Source organism: Onychostruthus taczanowskii, unplaced genomic scaffold (genome assembly GCF_017590055.1).
Source record: "Onychostruthus taczanowskii isolate IOZ18803 unplaced genomic scaffold, ASM1759005v1 scaffold93, whole genome shotgun sequence".
Classification (NCBI taxonomy): Eukaryota; Metazoa; Chordata; class Aves; order Passeriformes; family Passeridae; genus Onychostruthus; species Onychostruthus taczanowskii.
In genome coordinates this window covers 1,043,144-1,064,575 of record NW_024507324.1, presented here as the reverse complement: position 1 = coordinate 1,064,575, position 21,432 = coordinate 1,043,144, and the positions used below count along the sequence as shown (strand labels likewise).

Sequence of the window (21,432 nt, the reverse complement as noted above, 5' to 3'; positions counted from 1 at the left end):
GTTTGCAGGTGTTTTAATAGCTGGACTGATTTTCACTGCTTTGTGAATGTTTTGTGTCTGTGACTGCATCATGTGATTTACATGAAGACATTGTATTCAATTAGGTAGAGAGGCCAAAGGATATTCCTTTCAGGTACAGGTAATTAACAAGCATAATCTAATATGAATGTGTGTCAGAATTATGAGTTTTATTTTTTTTTTAATATAGGTGTTGTCTACAATAAAAACTTTAGTCATTTACTGTTTTCTGTGTGGCATAAAATAGGGAAAATACTGGATAGTTTGATAGAGTTGGGTAAAACCCAGTAACTTAGCTTGTTCTGTAAAAACACCTTGTACAGAAATGTCATAAATGTATAGAATAGGTGGGTGTTGCTATTACTGCCTTTTCATTTCCCTTTGCAAAAAAAATGGTGCTGGAAATGCATGGCTCTACCATACACTCAGGGATTTTATTCAGAAACTAAATGGAGGACTATTGATAATGATCTGGAAAGTTCTTAATGAAGCTTAGTTCATTCATTACTCCTTTGGATATTTCCAGTTTTTGTTGGAAAATTACTTCTTTTCCATGCCTTCTTTATGCACTTAAATCTATGATGTTTATAAAAGAATATAAATAATAATTTACAGATAAACACATACACATATCTTTTGGAACCAAAACCCTACTATTCTTCATACAAATCCTTGCATGCAGAAATCTCATTTCTGCTTTACCTATAGAAATGTTAAGTGACAAATGAAAATCCACATGCAAAACATCAACTATTAGAATAGTATGCTAATATCTGAATTATATTTTCCTAAGAAAGAAGTTACTAAACAACATTAGTCACAACTGCATGTCTTTTTTTAGAGATTAGTAAGGGCTCACAGAAATTTCAAGGGCTGCCTCAGTCTGCATTAGTAAAATATCTCCTGCAATGTCTAGCAAGGGTTTTAGGTGAACAGAACATCCATGATTTTGATTCGCAATGTTGGTGCTGTTTTTGAAATTCTATTTTATTTGAAAATTTTGTTATAACTTACAAAAACCACTTTTGGCATTAACCATCTACTTGCTTTTTTTCTAACCAGGTATTAAAGTGAAATTTAGAACCCAGGAGCCTGATGGTTTGATTTTTTTCTCTGCATCACCTGGCAATCAGGAGGAGTACATTGCACTGCAGCTGAGGAGTGGGCGTCCTTACTTTCTTTTTGATCCACAGGTACAACTAAAGACAGGATCCTATAAAAATAGCTTGTATAATTAACCTTTGTACTTTTTACATGCTTATCCTTGGGGGTTTTTTGTTTTATTTTGTTTTTGGGTTCTTTTTTGGTTTGGTTTGGGGTTTTTTTTTTTTTTTTTTGTTTTTCTTTTTTTATTCTTTTTTTTTTTTTTTGGTTTTTTTTTTTTAATGTAATTGATACAAGCTAACTTGCTTCTCGGAAGCAAGTTAGGTAACTAGAGATTTTGAGGAGAGAAGAACTGAAATGCTAAAGCTTTGTGCTTTTTTTGTTGTGTATGCCACAATATAAGACTTTTTTTTGCATTTTTATGAGTGGGGTTTTTTGTCAGTACCACTAAACGCCACTACAGCTTAAACTACCAAGATTTCAAAGTTGTGCAGAACTAAGTTTGGAATTACTTAGTAAGTTTATATAATGTTAGTCAATTATTTTTAAGCCTCCCGTCTTGAGACTGTTCTCCTATAGAGATCAGCATGTCACCATTATGCAAACATATAAATAATGGGGGAAGTAGCAATAAAATAAAAAACAAGGCCACAATTCCTTGCATTTCTGTTTGGGTATTTTGTGTTTTCTGAGCAGCCCAAAACTGGATCTCCTTATGGAATTAAAAAAAAAATATATGGCCTCACTTATATTTCATAAATATGCAAGAAACTGTACATAATTATCAGATCTTCTCACCCACTGTTAACCTTTGCCTCCTGAGCTCTGCCACAGTCAATCTGTGACCATGTGGAGGTGTTGTGCAGTAGTGAAAATCCCCTTAAGATTTGGAGCACTTATAGAAGAAACAAGCTGCTGCCCAGAGGCAGGCTTGTATGTGATCCCCATGCTAGAAAATACTAAATCTGCTTCCAAGGCCAAGGTACACCTTTCTATTAATTCTACAGCATTTACACACAGGCCTTATCTTATTGTGTGCTTCAGATTTTGGGGCCCAGCTTAATGTTGTTAATATTGTTCTCATAAACATTTTAATAGGGACTACTTCTGTTTTTGCTGTCTTACACTTTACCTTCTTTTAACTGAAAGGAAAGTTTTATTTCCTTTGAAAGATCTTCTGAAGTTTATTTAGATTTTTTTATTGTTGTTTGATGGTTAATTGGAGTGGATGTCTTTCAACTGACATTTTAATGCTTCAAATAGTATTCCTAGCAAATGCCTTGCAGATTTGCTTCTTCTAAAATACCTTTATGTCAGCTTGTTTAGCTCATTCCCTAGAAGATGTTTTATTTGTTTGGGTCCACAGTGTCGGGGGAATGGGAAGGGGGAGAGATGGAAGAGTGGCTGCTCTTTAAGAGCAGAGTTCCCTCTGCTCTTAAAGGAAGAGGGGCTTTAATTTTTTCACCCCCTTTTTCATCTGCCTCTTAACCATAAAAAAACCCCGCAGGTCTCGTATTCAGTCCTTAGAGCTTCTCATGTAATCTTTTAATATAATTCTTCATTTTCATGTAATATTTTCATCAATTACTGTATTGAATTTTAAGAGATTACTTGTTTATGAATGTATCTTTGTTTATCTTTTTTTTTTCATTTGAATCAGGCAACTGTTCCATGCTGATTTTTAGGCTTATCACTTCAATAGTTTCCTCTTATAAAATAGCCTATGATGCTGCTTCAGTGCTTCAGTTGCTGTTTAGCAAAAAAAAAAAAAAAGCTGTCATTCAGGGCATCCAGGACCAGTGTAGGTCTTAATAATTGATTTAATATCTTGAAAGCTAATGCTTTCTAATTTCTCATTAATAATGTGGAAGAGACTCCTGTACATTCTCAGATTCAAAAGTAGGGTACAGTGGCCTACATCAAAGTGTTTTGTGTAGAAACCTTTTCTTTTACCTCTAAAATTCAGTTATCAAAAATTTTCAGTCTTCTGTATCCCTAATATGCTGTGCTACCTTACTGTCATTACTTTTGTTTCTTTGTTTTTGTCATAGTTGGTTTCTTTTTTCTTTTGCCATGATTTGCTATTCCTTTCCTACAGTGTCAGATATCCTGTACTGTAGCAGCATTTTTCATCTTTCATTTGTGCATCCCAGTCTGCATTATTGTGCAAATGCTTTAATTACTTCTTATTGACATTGTGTGGTGTCTTAGCCAGGTTATATGCATTGTTGTCTCTAATTATAGTCCTGACATATACAGTAAACATTTATGGCCCTTCCTTTATGCTCTTCTCTGAGAAATTGCCAACATTCTTTTTGATGACAATTGTGTCTCTGCAGCTTTTTATCTGCAGCAGTGTGGTGTAATATTCTGTGCTCCCTTCCAGCTGTGACCTGTCGCAGGTTAATTATTTGCACACTCAGTCCCTTTCGGGATGCTGGGCTGTATCTTTGCTCGCGATCAGCCACGCGTTCTCTCTTTGTTGTGTCTGCTCTGGGGATGGTCCTGCCAAGTCCTCCTGGTGGGGAGCCTTCAGCAGCCTCGCTTCTTCCTTCGCTAAGTGTTAATTTCAAATCCTTTTCTTCGTGTCCATTCATACTTCTCTGAGCTCCATGTACACCATCATTCATCTGGCTGTTTTCTGACCATTCTTTTTTTGTCTTCCTTTTGTGCTGTGCAACTGCTCTTTTTTTCCTACTAATTGTTTTACTGCCATTCTTTGAGGGTTTCTACTCATGGTCCAGGAAGCATGAGGTTTTTTTGCAAACAGATGTCTTCCTTAGTCATTTTTGAACAATCAAATTTTCCCGTAGAGCTTCCTCCAAGCTCAGAGTGTCTGTAAAGCTTCAGCTGTCTGTGGATTTCTTTTTCTTATCATGATGTCTATACATCTACGCCTAAATTACATGATCAACTTCACCTAAATTTATGGTTATCTTTCAGTAGCTACAGGAAATTTTTTTTTACCCAGGGAAGTACTGAATATCTTATACCAAGTGAAATCAGTTACAGTGGAAATATAAGGCCAACATGAAGCACCTTTTTTCCAAAGTGATTAGGACAGCCTGAGGATAGATGGAGATGCTTCTCACAGGATGGAGGGAATTGTATCCAGCTCTTCTATTTTAGAAGGTGATTCATTTACTAAATTCTACAGCAAAAAGGAGGAACAGCAGATACTTCCTTGTGTGTGTTGCCTTGTTTGTTGTTCTTGTCATGGAGAGGCCAAAGTATTGGGCACAGTCTGAGGGTGAGATTGTTATTCTACAAAATAAAAGGAAGGAAGATGGACAATATCTGGCTATGTGTCCCAACTAGACCTTCCTCCTTGGCGCTGGCAAAACTTCTGTACTTGTTCACCTTCTTAGTAGTAGGAGTTTAAGCGCTGAAAGAACTTGACTGGGAAAAGTGTTGTTGCATTCAAACTTCGGCATCTGAGACAGTATCTCTGAAGGTTCATATTTGTGATGTTTCTCTGTATTTTCAGTGTAAACATCAGTATGACAGAATCATTTATATTTACTCAGTTAATACTGACAGCAATCAAATATTAAGACTTATTATACGGCATAGAAAAATAATTCAGATTTCAAAATATGTGATTTCCAAAATCCATGACAAGCCGTCTTTCAGCAGGCTGTTTGAATGTGATCCCAGAGTGACTCCGGTAGTTCTGGAAAAAGTGTAAAAAGGCCTCTCCAGTGCAGCACATACTAAAAACCCTGATCACTTTTTTTTTTTCTTCTGCCTTCCCTCCCCCCCAAAAAATTTAAGCACAGGTCAGCATGTATGCTTGTGTGGTCCCAGATTGAATTGGTTACAAATAAATGTGGTTTCTGATGTATAAAACTATTAATGCTCTAGACTGTTGCCAAACATAATATGAGGAACCACTTATTCAGGCACCTGATCTTTAGAATGCAGCATCGTTTGTAACAATTTTAACGCTAACTAAGTACACTTTGATGAGACAGCATTTAATAAAATGCTCATTAATTTCATCATTAGCAAGGGTATGCTAAGAAGTAAGCCAGTTTCTTATGTCACGCCCAATTAGCATCCCATGCTAGTAATCCCATTAGTATTGTTGAATTCACTAATGGAAAAACTAATGGGCATGCTACCAGGGCACATTAATTGGGCATGACACCAGTTCTGGTTTTAATTATTAAACTACGATAATGAAATGTGTGTGTTTGTAAAATATTAAAATGTTGAAACAGGAGAAAAGACAATAAAAAATAGTATATGAAAAAGTGCCATTAGTATGTAAGGATATATAGCTTTGTATTCTTATTATGGGGCAGAGGGACTGCTCTCCAGACCTCCTCAGTACCAGGATGTTGGCTGAATGGAGCTGGAAACATGCTGTAAATATTCACAGGAAATAATTTTTTCTTTAACTGTGTACAGACGTGCACATCACGTATGTATTTTGATGCATAGGATACACAGTGACAGTCCCCAATGTCAAATGTAAAATGTATTCTGGGTTCATAAGTCTTTGTGCCAGAATGGAATTTCTAGTGCATGAACATCACTAGAGGCAGAATACTAAATTTTAATAAGAGGGTTTTAGTATTAATCAAAATAGGTGGTTGTTTCTATCAACGGCTTTCCTCCATGTGCATAATTTTAAGATCCTTGGACCAAAAATTATACTAGAAGATCTGGAAAAAAAAATTGTTCAACTGTTTGGCTTGCTGCTGGAAAGTTACAAGCTGGACCCCCAAATTAGAAAGAACCAAATTTTTCATTTATGTACCTTTGGAAATTGTTTTTTGAAGACGTAAAGTAACTGCAGTGGTTGAGATTATAGCACAGTACCTATATAAAGAAACATTTTTCTATCAGTGGCTGCCTGCTGTACTGGACAATTCTCTTTTGTGAATTCAGCAGAATAATGTTGAGTTCCCAGATAGTTTAAGAATGATATAAAATCCTGAGGCAATCTTATAGGAATTATTAATAAGTTAGATGATTGTTTGGATATAAATATCAATAAATTTCTTGAAATATATTAATTTTATTTTTATTACATCATTATAATAATTTATGTGATGTTTTGTTTGCTTCTTTGCGTTCTTGAGATTTAGTTTGATAACTGCATCTATTACACTCCTTACTCAGCACTTCAGAGAAGATTTCTCTGTATATGTAATAGATGTCCTTAAATTCACCCCTTCATGTAGTATTTTTATTTTTTTATTTTTTATTTGTTTAAAATCAGGTAAAAGTTCTCCTTAAATTTAAATACATTTTTACAAGCATCCCTGGTACCATAAAAGCAACCACAATAACTACCTTTTGGGGTTTTTCTTGTTTAGTTTGGTTTATTTATTTGGTTGGGGTTTTTTTGTTTGACGTTTTATTGTGAGGGTGTTTTTGCTTTGTTTTATTTTCCTGAATCTCTTGGTATGACCTTTTACCCCCATAAATGTATGGTACTTTCTCATCTGGAAATTTTAGTCCTTCTGATACCAGGTTAACATGGAGAGAAAATGCATCTACCGTGCTATACATGCAACCCTTTTTTGGATCCCTTCATGTGGACAGGTGCTGCAATTAACAATCTTGATATGCAGCTGCTCTCCATGGATGGCACATTGAACCATGGCCATCAAACTTCACAGCCACAGCAATCCTTGAAGTAGTTAAATAGACACATAATAAAAAAAAAAAGAATAAAAAATAAAAAATCTGAGTGACATGACCCTCAATAATTTGTGCCTCATCCTTGTCTTTATCAGGGGAACTACACAGGATTTTCTGTTTTTAATAGACATGGAACTGGATGCTTGGTCCTTCATTTATTATTTGAGAAGGTTAAATTTAGTAGTTATATTTGAATGTTAAATAAGTCCTAAATATCATTCAGCAGTCCAAAGGAAGTTAAACACAGGACTACTGTCTTTATTTTTAGGTGTTATATGCTATAAATTGTCATAGAAGAGTAAGACATTATTCTAAATGTTACCTTCAAAATATTCTAAATCAGATTCTTCTGTTAATAAAAAGGGATCTGCAGTAGCAGTCACTCCTACTAATGATGGTGGAAAAGTGTATAATGATAACAGTTGGCACCAACTAATTGCTACAAGAATTCAAGCTCTGGGAAACATCACAGTGGATGGGCAGTACACAGGTAATCCATTTATTTAAATAATTTTGGTATTACTAAGGGTATTGTTCACTTGTTTTTTCACTACCTGTGTTCACCCATACAGAAAAAAAATTCACTCAATTTTCTGACTGTTTTGTCATTACTGGTTTGTCTGTTGATTTGAGGGATCTCTCCACTGTGAGTCTTGAATAATTGAATACTAAATATTTTTGTGCTTGTGAATCTATAATGATGTTGATCTCCTGTTGTAAAATAGAGCTTTAAATATTTCCTGGGTATGTATTATGGGAGTCTTAGACTATTGTGTCACATTAGCCTGTTTATAAAATACCAGTATTTGTTATTGAGTTGAAAATCTGTTGAAAGCACTGAGTATGTGAATGATAAATGATTTTGTTCAGGTTCTTCCTTAGCAACTAGTGGCAGTACCATTATTGGAGAGAACACAGGAGTTTTTGTTGGAGGACTTCCACAGGGTTATACTATTGTAAGAAAGGACGAAGGTAAGTATGATAAACAAGTTTGTACATTTTCTAAAATTTCATCTTTTTGGGTGGACTAAAATGTCTATATAGCTGATTACATCAGCATTAAAACAGCTTATAAGGTCTGTGTACATTTTAATGGATTTTGTACACAGAACTGATATGAGTGTGAAACTTATGGGTATGTTTTACATACAGTTTCACAAATTCATTCCAAAATACCAATGCAAATTGTTCATATTAGTTTAAGCACATGGTTATGCATCCCAGTTTGATGCAGGAATACAACATGCTGGCCTTTTTTTGTGGGAGTTTGTATCCTTCAGAAGTTGTTGCATTGAGCTCAGAGTTGTACGAATATACCTGTATTTTACAGATATAGAATTTGTGAGGAGCTGGATCATATCTGGCTTCTTGAAGAATCAATAAACATAAGTTTTCATACATAAACTTAGTATATATGCCAAATGTGTAATCTGCCATCAGATGACAGAGGTGACTGTCTATATAAGCACACAACCAGCTGTTCTCAGTGAATTCATATCCAGAATTTTGGTTTTTTTCATATTAATCTGAAAGCCAAAATGTTTATTAAGTTTGTGTTTCCACCTTTGACGTGAAATCTAGTTGACTGGATGTGGAGTACACTAGAGTTCACCTTCCACTTTCCTTCTTTACTTCACCACACTAAAACCAGAAATACATGCATCTGTTCTTCTAAAGCATTGATTCACAAAGTGATCCAGGATGCCTCTCTCAAAAACCTCAGCTATATATTCAAAATGAGACTGAATATAAATACCATTTAAGAGAAGGGCAGCTATAAAAACAGATTTGAATTTTTGCCCCCAGTAATGAAGAAGGGATAGCAGCTATGTATTGTTGATTTTGGTTTTTTGTTTTATTCAAAAAAGGAAGGAAAGATTTCCCAATGAAGCTTCTAAACCTGTATTTCTCTGACTCAGCTTTTCCCTATCTCACCTATTGCTTCCTACTCAGCACTTGCGTGCCTTTCTTAAGAATTATTGTTTTGTTTGAAGTAAGCTTTTTGGATTTTCATAGAGTAGATTTATGCTGTTGATTTGAAAGTACCTATATGCAAAAATCTCAAAAAGTTTAATATTTTTCAGCTACATAGCAGTAGGTGCTGTCTTTAGTGATTAGACCCATTCAGAAATCTGGATTTAGCTTGGAGGCCAGCTTTATGAACTGATTGGTGGCTGGTTTTCTATGCACACATGGATGTATATGAGAGGGACAGCATGTAGAAAACATATAAATTAATTCCTGTGTTTAGTTGCAGGTGTTTGATTTAAAAATATTTTCCTTTTTGCAGGGATGAAGAGGATAATCCAGAAAGGATTTGTGGGCTGTCTCAGTGACATATTTTTGAAAAAAGTGCATACTCCCTATGAGAACTGGGAGTCTTTGAACTGGCAGAACGCTGAAGAACAAAACAACGTCTACCATGCTTGGGAAGGATGCCCCATTGGACTCGCAAAAGGAGCACATTTTCTTGGCAGAGGTAGCTTGCTGTGCTATTGCTCTATCCAAATACGTTATTGAGATAATAGAGGAGGTGGTTGTGTCAAAAGTGTTGCAGTGATCTGCTTTTCAAGGCAGCTTTAGCTATATGGGATTATTTCTGTTGATTTAAAATTGTGTCTCTTGGTTGACAGAAGGTTGCTGCATGGAAGAGGAATTGCAGATAGTGCTGCTGTAACTATATGCAGATTGGATGTGTGTCTGAAAAGTGAATTTTAACTTTTGTAGGGACATAAAAAATGCCTATCAACAACAACAACAAAAAAAATTAGGATATTTTACTGGTTTGGTTTCTTGCAGTACATTATTGGTAACTGTCCTCAAAGCTGTGATAAAATTGTGAAATATAATTTTGAAGCCTGAATTCTTCATGTCAGAGTATAAAATAGCACCTAGATTTTTACTTTTGATTTCTTGAACCAGTTTACTTATTTGATTAACTCATGTATGCATTCGCCTTCTTTCCAGGGTTTCTGGAGCTGCATTCAGGTGTGTTCAGTGGTGGACTGGAATTTGAGATCTCATTCAAATTCAGAACAGATCAACTGAATGGGTTGCTTTTGTTTGTTTACAATAAAGATGGCCCAGATTATCTTGCAGTAAGTTCAAAAATACAATTAACTCTATTCAAACATGATCTGTAAGTTTTCTCCACAAAAACAAAACTAGCACTGAAAGAAATTTCAAACCATAAGTTTTTTTCTTGTCTTACTAGTTTTGAAACTATAATGGAGCCAAAATTCTTTAACAGATGCTAAGTGTTAAGTTATTATTATCTATGTCATAAATAAGAAAGATATCAATGTATGAAAAGCAGAATTGTTGTCTTAACTGGATTAGGAGTGATCAGAAAAGAGAATAAAATACATGTATTAGAAGCTTTCACTTAATTTCTAGGAAAGCATAGAGTTTACTTATTTTCCCAGTTCTCATACTAAAACAAAATCAATTAAATTATAAGTCAAAAAGACGTGATGGAAATTGTCTGGTCTCCTAATAAAACTTTCTCTTTAAGGTATATGTTTATTTTTATAATCCATATTTTTTTGTTCCTTTTGACTTGAAACAGGCAGAAATCAGTTAGTTTCAGCTTAATTCCATCTCATCTCTATCACCATTTTCCTGACACTGTAGAGGAAATTTTACAAATCCTGTATCAGGCAAATTTGTGAGGTAGTGCCTATGAACGTTCTTTTTGGTGTCTGTTAAATAAGACTGTTTGTCCTCAGAATTATCTGTGCTTCTATAATTTCCAATATGTTGCTTAAATTTTAATGTGTTTGGTTTAGTTTTTCAAATTCTTTTATTAGCTATATGACTCTGGATTCTCATACTTTTCTTTCCCAAGGATTTTGAGTATAATTAGACTGTGGTCACCACTGCTTAGTGGGTCAAATTTACTTGCACCAACTAGTCAGTGTTAGAGAGGATGACATGGAAAATAATACATTTTTTTTCGGTTGTTCCAGGAAGCAGTAATTTATTTTTAGAGATTTTTGAGAGCGTTGTTATTCTTTATGAACCAGTCTGCTCTTTCTGCACTTTTATTGAATTGAATTTATTTATTTATTTATTATTATGCAGCTGTTTTGCTAATGGCTGTCATGTCACAACCTGTTTTATTGTGTGGCATTATGTCTAATGAGCCTTCTTTTTTAAACTTCTGACCTAAACCATATAAATATATTTTCCTCCTTTTCTGGTCAATTATAACTTATTCCATATTTACTTTTTATACTACTGGCTTTGCCAGCAGATAATTTTTTCCTGGGTTTTGTCTTCCACTAGAACTTATTGCTTCTTCTTTTTAAAGTAGCCTTAGTTAAAAAGTTATCATGACTTCTTATAGCAAGTCTTGCTAATTACAGTTATTACTTTAATTTTGCCCTCAAGTTATGACTGAGATCATGAGCTAATAGCATAAACTCTTACATGTATGCTACTGTCCCACCCTAAAAAAGGGTTGTATGTGTGTAATTTGCAGCACAGGGGCACTTTTAATGTGAAGAGTATTCACAGGGTTCTTCTGGAGGTTCTGGTAGTAGGTGAGTCTTGTTCTATCTCTCTTGCTCTGTGAAATATTGTTGCAACCCAGGACACTCCTCTTGGTGACTGGCTCAGGGTCATCTGGATGATAGAGATCCCGAGAAAATATGAGAAAACAGATTCTGACTATAAAGGAGAAAGGGGACTTACTAAATTAAAAGCACAAAGTAGTTAGACAAAATAATTTATTTTTCTTTTCAAACTTCCAGATTTTTGGCAGTTTTATATTTACAGTATTTTTAGCTCTGAAAATTGGATAATTTTCTTAGCATTTGTCCTAAGGTAAATTTCTTTTATCTAACTTTAATCATGACTTCAACATCTCTATAGCCTTAAGATGAGAATTTTAGAGAGGATGAGTATGTGCATTCTTTTCCAAGTCTCTCAGCTTTTTGTTTTCTCATAGATAATGATGACAGAAGGCTTCTCCGTACACTTGATCTCACAAGAGGAGGTTAATAGAAAGTGAAAATGAGGGGTGTAGCTTGTTGCGCATGAGCTACGATGTCTTTGTTAGGAGCTTTGGTCAGGAGACACTTGCACAGCAAAACAGATTATGAGCTATACCACTTAGCCTGAGTGCCAGGTATTCCCTGACCCTTCCCTTTGCATAGGTCACAGCTCTCTTATTAGCTTTATAGTTTGGGAATGACTGCAGCTACACACACAGCTGGACTGCTACCAAACAGCCAAAGACTCTTTCTCCTCTTCTGACTGAGAACAAAATGATGTCTTGGAAAGGTGCTGTGCATAAAGGTCACTTCTTCCATGACTTCCATACCCTGAGAATTAACTCAAGCCAGTGAGGTCAATCTGATTATCTCTGGATCTAGGCATAATAATTACAAGCAAACTGTGACCAGCTATACTAGTATTAATCACTAGCTCTCACGCTGGCATGTGATTGCTCATGAGTTTATTGAGGAAAAGATTTTGAAACTGCTGATAAATTTTGCATGACTGATTTTTAATGCTGACCACTTCACCAGCAGCAAAAGCGCTAGCAGACTTCTGTGCAATAGCAGTAACTGGCTCCTGAGACATTGTAGCCGATGGTTTGGTTCTGCAAAGCTACAACTAAGAAAAAAGTTTTGCAAGAACTTTTTCCAAAGAGTTGCACTTTTCAATAACTGCATGAAGTAAAATAACAAGTGTGCAAGATGAAAGTATTACCTGTGATGCAGCTAAGGAGTAATGTGAAATTTTGAGAACTCAAATTGGAAAATCTAGCAAAGAAGTGACTGGTACTCACATGAAAGTGAGGGTGATATTCCTGTTGGTTAGCAGTAATTTCTCTCTGTTAGGTGTCAGGAAAACATTCTCATTTCCTTTCCATTAGAGTGTCTTAATTGTGAGGAGGCTATTGAGGAGTCTGTGTTTGGGCTTCTGCTCTCTGGCTGGCAGGTCTGAACTGTGCTAGATGTCGAACTGGAGTGATTGGCTGCATATCAGCAGAAGTGCCATGTACTTTTTCTTTCAAAGGGCTCAAAGACTGCCTGTCCTTGATACGTTTTTTGAAGTCCATTGCTTGTCTCTGCTGATATTTCTGAATCTCAAGAAGATTTTGCAATTCAAAGGAGCTAAAGCCATGATCACTCTTCTAGTTCTACATTGGTTGAGACTGTTTTGTATGGCAGGTTTAGCCAAGTGTCATTCAGCCTCTAATGCAGTCCCTATCGTACCTGTTTCTCAGAGCTATGTCGTCTGGATATTCCTTTCATCTTCAAAATCCTGTTTATAAGCAGATTGAGTGAGGCAGGGACTAGCTCCTGCAGAGAAGTGCAATCATTTAAGTTGAAAGAACCTTTTGGAGTAATTTGTTCCAAATCTCTGCTAAAAGCAGGACCAACTTATGTTTGATAAGGTTTCTCCAGGCATTTTCTGTTTGAGTAGTGTGCATCTCTCTACAGGTGGACAGTCCACAGCTTTCCAAATTCTACAATCTTTGACCATCCTCATTATAGGAAAAAAAAGTAAAAACACCCAAAGAAACCTGCCCTCATCTCTTACTGTTTCTTGTTACAACTTGTCTTTTGCCTCTCATCCTTTCATGAGCCTCTGAGAAAAGTCTTGGGCCTGTCTTCTCTGTATCCTTGCATAAGGGCAGAGGAACAGTTAAGTTCTCTTCTCACTTGCTCTTAGACAGGACAAACCTTGTCCTTTCAGCTTCAGCTCATATGCAAGATACTCCAACCATTGACCAGCTTGGTGTCCCTCCACTCACTCTGGTGTGCTGCAATATCTTTCATTTACCAAAGTGTCCACAGCTGGATACAGTGTTCCAGATATGGTCTTACACATGCTCACTGGAGGGGAAGAATCATCTCCTTGGAACCCCTGACCACCTTTTTTCTAACCTAGCCCAGTGCTAGTTTGTCCTTATCATTTTGAGGGTGCATTGGTGGCCAGTGTTCAATTTATGATCCATCTCGACTCAGTACTTTTGTTCAAAGCTGATTTATATGTCTAGGATACCAGTGGCAGCTCCTTTTGCTACCAACTGCAGACTCACTGGGAGTATACCCCATCCTACTGCCCAGGTCATTAATAACACTATTAATCAGAGTTGGTCCTAGTATCAGTCTCAGAGAGATACCACAACCTGCTTGTGGGACTGTGGACTAGTCTTTCTTGCTGCTGTTATCTTCCAGATTCAGGCTAAGCTTTGGCTTTCCTAGTTCCAACCTTACATGCTTAGGTAGATGAAAATGAGAATTGTGTACACAGAGAAAAGCACTAATGAAATTCTGTAACCCAAATTCTGAAAAGCAAGCATGCTTTTAAAAATTGAAGTGATACCTGCTTAGGTTTAGAGCTGTGATAAAAGATCTGGTTCTGTTGAGAGGTGCCTACTGAGGTACCTGGCAGAATAATATGATCTTCATGCATTTTTGGTTTCAAGTAATATATTTTCCAAGGACAGATTAAAAATCATAATGATTAAAAATAACTTTTTTTTCAAAGTGGTCCCAGAATTCTGTGTAAAGCAAACTATTTATCTGTTGATTTTATAAACCTGTGCTCAGATCTATGCAGGACTTACCTTTTTTTCCTATTTTCACCATGCAGAAGAGTTGAAACTCAGCAGTGGTCCTCTATCTTTAGCTGTACTTGGGCATTTAAAATGTCAGTCAAAAAGCACAAGGTCAACACAAAAAACACAAGCATCATTCACTGCCTGCTTTAAAACTGTGCCAAGATTAGTAAATTGGAGAAGGTTGTGCTGAGTAGTGACCCTGCGTCAAACACCATGCCCTCTCTCTGGCTTCCAGGTCTGGCAGGTTTGCTGGCATGCTGCTGTGCTAATGCCTGTGGAATGCTTTCTTCACACCAGCACAGTGTGCTCCATATTAATTCTCACCAGTGAAGAGAAGCAGAGACTTGTCCCATGGGCTGCCTTTTCCAGCTGTTCTCATCAGCATTGGTGCCATGATCAGTCCTTCACCTGTATTGTGGAGTCCTTAGCTGTAAATAGGTCTGAACTTATGGAAATAGGAAGAGTTGTCATCCCAAAGAAACAAATAAAGAAAATCCCTCTGTCTCAAGAGCAAGAAGTTAGTGTGCAATGGGGAACAGGACTCACATTCCCCATGGCATTCAAGCACAGAGTTCTTTCATCAGTTGGGGTGTTTCCTGTATTTCCTGTTATGGAAATATGTTCCAATTACAAACACTGTAATAATAATATCAGTAAACTAAATATGTCAGTTTGTCAATAATAGTGATAAGAATTTATATTAAATTACACTTAATAAGGATTCTGCATTGAAGCAGAAATGTCTTTTTGTGAAATATTCATATTTTTCAACCTCCAGTCCATCCCCAAATAGTTTAGTGTTCTGTACATGCCAATTTACAATCGCAGCCTACTTGTATTTGAGTCAGTTAGGATAAAGAGTCTTGCAGTAAAGCGTTTGGAAATGTCTGCAGTGAGAAATTTAAGTAAAATGTATTTCTATTAGAGAATTGGCACATTAAACTCAAAAAGCACAAACAAAACCAATTATTTTCTTACAAGACTTAGAAGAATAAGGATGAAATGTATGAATGTAGGAATCAATGTATGCAGGAAAAATTTGAAATTGAGTTCACCAGCCAATTAAAAAGACCTTAATCAGGTCTGACATTTCATTTCCTTATTATCTTGTTACATTCCTCTGAAAAATAAATCAATAGATAAAGTACTGTTTTCTTATTCTCAAAAAAAAGCAAAACAGTCTTGTTCATTGGCTTTTCTTTTTAGATACATTAGTGCCAAAGCCAGTTGTCAAAAAAATCAAAATGTTTTTTCCTACATTCTGAATTAACTGGTACACTGTATTTAGCATGTTGTATGTAAACAGTATTAACCTGAAGATAAAAAATTCCTTTTTTTTTTTTTGATCTTATTCATAACTCCCTTAATTATGTTTTTAAAAATAGCTTTCTATCATTATTGTGTATTTTGTCTCCTTCAAAATATTTTTTCTGTTTTAAAATATATAGATTGAGCTGAAAAGTGGAATATTAAATGTATTCTTAAGAACTGGCGTTGTCTTCATCCAAGTGGACCTCTGGTTGGGACTGTCTTATTGTGATGGAAAGTGGAATGAAGTCACTGTAAGCAAGGAGGGCTCTGTGATTTCTGCCACTACGAATGAACTGAGAGAGCAGGCGCTCGAACCCCGTGTTCAGCAGCTGAAAGTAAACTCACCTGTCTACGTAGGAGGAATCCCACCTGAGATTCAGAGTTTTTATAGAGAAATGGGGTTAGAACAAGGTGAGGTGACATCAAGAAGAACATACATTTTCAAAAACTTGTGTCATGCACCAGGGGGACATTCCGCTGCTGATAGTCTAAATTCATAGATGCGTAACATAAATTTTTCCTCCCACCAATTGTGACTCTACCAGTTATCCCTACCCATCTAGCTTTACTTAGACCGGATCATTTTGTGATGCTATAAAAATTTTTCCAGTAATACCTGAGGCAGTCTGACTGATGAGAGAGGACCTGGAGTGTAGGAAATGGTAAAGTGAGACGCCCAACCAGATGATCTCAGATCTTCATCTGAGAATGCCAGTTCACAGAAACCTGTTTTACTTGATCAACTTGTGTCACTTGCTGATTTGGAATACAAAACCAGTGGGAGATAGTAAACATAGCTTAAATCACTGTAATGAATCTAGATGCAGTTCCATGGAAAAGCAGCTGAGAGTTTCTTAGTCTTTTTTGGGCAATACTGATTCTTATCCAAAAAAACCCAAAGCGAGTATAAATGCCTGAACAAAACTGGATTTTGGCTACAATTGCCACAATGTTTTTCTCATTATCAGAAGGAAGGATGATGATCATATATTTAGCTATCACTGTGACCCTTCTGTTCTGGAATAGGTCAAATTTATAGGGAAAAGAGAGAAGCATTAATTGCATCCTGACACTAATGGCCTCCACAAAAGGATCTACTGTAGGAAGCCTAGTCAAAAAGTGTCTACTAAGCTGGCTCTATTTGGGTGTCTTTTTTCATCACTTTTGAAACTGTTCATCAGTCATAGGGTATTTTTCAGCTGCTGTGGACAAATGCGTATCAGTCAGTAAGTGATTAGTGGGGTATCCAGTAAGTGGATTTGAATGCATTAACTCACACCGAATGTTCACATTCAAAGAGCCTTTTAATTTCACGGCTATGGAATAATTCAAGAGTATTTTTTTAAAGTACTCTTCAGGCTCTAGGTATCACATATAATATAATCTTCCTTCAGGTTCTGTGTGTATAATATTTATGGCCCAAAAGAGCTGGCCAGTCATACCCTGTCAGTGTTGCCTTGCAGCAGATGGTGTAGCCTTGTGAGTGGATGCATTCGCAACTCCTGCAGCAAAGAGATCTGTGAACAAAGAATCTAGGGCAAAATTACATATAAAGTGAATGTCTGAAGTGCATAACAAGGCACATCAATAAATATTTATTTCCCACCAAACCTCCTCAGCATGCCACAAAATAAGATGGTAGCTGTGAATTTATATTTAGTGTGTCTGAAAATAAATATTATCTTATGTGCTCCTAAATGTAGGTTCAGGTGAACAAGATTAGATATTGTAGCTTAAAACATACTTTTGTTTAGGACTACAATGATTAGTGGTAGGATGATAGAATATAGAGATCTTTCCATTTAATAAATATTTAGAAAAGGTTTTCTCAGTCTATGGATGCTTGATAGTTAATATTTCAATAAAGGAATGTTGTTTTGCCCACAGCGAATAAGTGATAAATATTATTCTCCTCCTGCCTCCTGTGAGTTACAACTTTAAGACATTTTAGCTGGAGTCTGTGAGCCTTTGCATGACCCAGAACATACCATCCTGGGAGGTTCAAAAGGAAGCTACCTGGCAGGAATGTTTGTGAAAATTTGTACTATCTTTACTTATTCTGCAGCCACTTGAGAGCAGACAGTATTGCTTGGCTGATGTCAGTAAGGAATCTTCAAATAGTTATAAATGTAGCTAAAAAGGTACTAAAAATTATGTATATAAATAGATTATAGAGAATGCATCTCACTGCAAATCAAACAACTTCATTTTATCTTATGATTAGGATGCCTGGGTGGAGTGGAGCTAATTCTTTCTTCTGTGGCAGACTAAGAAACTGAGCTGGTCACTGTGGACTAGGAGTTGAAATTAAATTAGGATATATTCATTTTAAGGAGCAGTTTGGCCAAATTCTCAGTGTTGTGGAGAGAGAAGGTGCTTTAGAGGGTGATTCAAAATGGATGTCCACATTCATTACCCCTTTTTGCATCAACTGTGTATGGACATTGGATTCTCAGTTCAGGTGGCTAAGGACAAATACTACTCTCATCTGTTATCTTTCAATAATAAAGATAATAAAAGTATGTAATATATAAATAAGATATAAATACTTTAGCTTTCACAAAACTAAAGAGAACCCTGATCTGTGAGAGGTGGAGTTTTAATTCACAGAGTTAATTCTTAAATGAATTGAAGTCTTCAGTTTGATTACTATTTACTCAGGTTTTGTGTTAAGCACCAATCACTACTCAGATTTGAGACCCATTTTATATATCAATTTATTAATTTTTAGTAAATATGAAAGTTTTAACAACTGCATCCTGAATTTTGTAATTGTGTTGTAAGTGCAAGTAACTGATTTAACATATTTGAATTTTTGATAGGAATGTCACGCATGCAGAGAAATATATGGATACATAGAAATAAATATAATGAAGCTTAAATAAATATAATGAAGCTTATAAATAAATGAAGCTTCTTATATTTTTTATCATTACTTGGGGTAATGATAAAGTAATTTGGGGTTATGTTTCTGGAGTATGTTTATAAACAGCACATGAGTTATGTCCCTGTTAGACAAAACTGCTATCCCTCCATCTGATCTCCTGAAGTTAATTGTAATTTTAATCTAGATATTCTTTTCAGTTTGAGGGAGTATATATATTTAACAAAATAGTAGCAAGCAGCAGAAAGCTGATTTTAAAACTCAGAGAATCACTTTTATGGTAATAATTTCAAAGTGAGAAGTGATGAAAGAGAAAACGGAAAGGTATTTCCTTGTGGGATGGAATTGCTAACAGTGAAAGTGTAGATCAGTAAGGCAGGAATTTACTAGCTTAGTGTCTTGAAAGTGGAGACAGAATGTCATGTTGGAAGTCAACATATTCACATTACAGTCTTTAATGTTGAAAGGAACAGAAGTGTTTCTTAATGACTGAAGCTCTTTATGTGGTACTAATCCCTTACTGTTTGCTAGGTTTCGGTGGTTGCATGAAGGATGTTAAATTTACACGAGGTGCTGTCGTTAACTTGGCATCTGTGTCCAGCAGTGCTGTCAGAGTCAATCTGGACGGATGCCTATCAACTGACAGTGCTGTTAACTGCAGGGGAAATGACTCCATCCTTGTGTACCGAGGAAAAGAGCAGAGTGTTTATGAGAGTGCTCTACAACCATTTACAGGTAGCGCATTGGTTCCTTAAATAAAATGCATAATTTTAATTCCATTCTTTACTAATATATTATTGTGTTCAGTATTTTTTTTTAATCTTTTACCTCCTCTATCCTTCTCTATGTCCTTTGAAGAATACCTCTATAGGGTGATTGCCTTAAATGAAGGAGGATCAGTATCTAGTGCGTGGACCCATGCTCGAACAAGAGAATCAGGTAAATAAAATTTCAAGATTTACTCGTTCTTATTTTTCATAAGATATTTAATGTCAGGTTGAAGGTGTTCAAGAGCTGCCTGGACACAATCCCGTGCCCTGTCCTCTAGGATGACCCTGCTTGAGTGGGGAGGTTAGACCAGATGTCCCACTGTGGTCCCTTCCAATCTGACTCGTTCTGTGATTCTGTGGAGATTATCCAAACAAAACAATTTTGATTAGTGAACCTTCCATAGTGTTTCTGAAAGGGTGAAACTGCTTAATGCTTTGAACGGGTACCAGATTACAGTCATCAGCTATAAAGTGTTCAGGCAAATATTTTTTTCTCATAACTCAAGGTATTTTCCAAATATTTATTAGATTATTTAATTAAGGACACTAAAGATTTGAGCTGCATTAACTGAGTAAGAGCAACCATTTATTTATGCACATCTAGCATCACATTACATGAGTAGGCTGGAGTAAATAAATTTATATTTTCCTACATATAATTTAGTGCTACAAAATCAGGTGTAGAGGAAGGTGATACTGGGAGAGCAGGCACAAGCTGTGGAAAATAAGAGGCCATGTATCTGCTAGGGACAAGGTGGTCTTGTGAAAGTTGTTTTTTTAAATGAATGACATATGGGTGTGCTAGTCAGTGCTGCTGAATGAGGATTCTTTTAATGAGTAGTCCGTAAATTGTGTGTGAAAATGTGGTAATATTTACTAGAACAGAAGCACATGGCTTGTGAAGAAGGTTTCAGTGTAGGAAGATGATACATTAAAGATCAAATTTTTCATATATCTTATGAAGAAAATGTTAAAAACTTTCCTGGTCAGTGCTTTTGCAAACTTTTATCAAGCCAGTAAGATTTTGAAGATTTACAGTTCTGTGCATTTTACTTAACTAACTTTTCCTCTTCTTGAAATTGAAGCCAAATTGTATTCCATCATTGCAGAGCATTCTTTTGATATGTCATCCAATGTATCACCTTAAAAAATTATGTGATACATGCATAAATATTGGACTTGCAGATACATTCTAATACAACCTGTACCTTGTGTGCCACCCAGAAGGGACAAAATATATGCATATTTTCATGTCAACCATTTGACAACTGTAAGGTTTGCCACAAATTTATGTTTGCAAGCCGACCACAGTACTGAGCAGTCCGTGTTCCCTGGGGTCGGACAATAATTGCGCTATTTAATTATTTTTGAGTTGGTTTTGTTATATCCCTTATGAGAAGACCATCTGCTGTACGGTACCTTACCTCGCCCTGTGATACACTTCATAACTAATGAAATCAATATTTTGCTGTAGTAATAGGCACTTTCTCAGAGTATCACATTCTTTTCAGACGAATCAAAACTTCCAGGTGTTTTTGCGCTTTCAATGCTGGTAGCCTTCTTATAAAAAACAAGTATTCATTCATATTTAGTGAAACTAAACAGTAAAATTACCAAAAGATAGGCTATTTGATGGTGAGAAAAGCAAGTGATCATCTGCAGGGCTAGGGAGTCCACATGCATCTACAGCAAACTCATCATCCATCATCCTGCCATAGTGTTCCTTGGGTCTTTCCTCTGCATGCTTTGTGCAGTCATCTGTGATGAAGCTGTTACTGACCAGATCTTTGCTTGGCATAGTAATATCCAAGAAATAGTTAAAAGTTATAGGAAATGGAATGATTTTGTTTTATTAGGAACTCTATGCATATATGATCTTGGTTTTCCAGTTCTTTAAAACATTTAAATTTTCCTTTTTATTTTTATTTTGTTTTGTTTTGTTTTGTTATTTCTTTTGTAATATGGAATGATCAGAAGATCAGAAGCAAAGGATTTTGCAAAAAGGCCTTAAAAATCTCTGCTTTGCCCCAGGAAAAGTGCATGGCATTGTGGAAATAAAATATGCATGTGAAAAATAAATGAAAGAGCTTTAATTTTTTGAAGGGCTT

At 35.9% G+C, this 21,432-nt stretch overlaps 1 protein-coding gene across 1 annotated transcript in view; it reads left to right on the top strand.

Annotated features, from left to right (window-relative positions):
- The window catches only part of USH2A (usherin), a 372,299-nt gene that overhangs the window by 126,315 nt on the left and 224,552 nt on the right, over positions 1-21,432 (top strand). The window contains exons 21-28 of the mRNA XM_041426677.1: positions 1,081-1,211; positions 7,141-7,267; positions 7,648-7,753; positions 9,078-9,256; positions 9,745-9,875; positions 15,808-16,081; positions 19,086-19,289; positions 19,413-19,493. Coding sequence (XP_041282611.1) covers positions 1,081-1,211; positions 7,141-7,267; positions 7,648-7,753; positions 9,078-9,256; positions 9,745-9,875; positions 15,808-16,081; positions 19,086-19,289; positions 19,413-19,493 — 1,233 coding nt within the window. The remainder of the gene's footprint in view (positions 1-1,080; positions 1,212-7,140; positions 7,268-7,647; positions 7,754-9,077; positions 9,257-9,744; positions 9,876-15,807; positions 16,082-19,085; positions 19,290-19,412; positions 19,494-21,432) is intronic.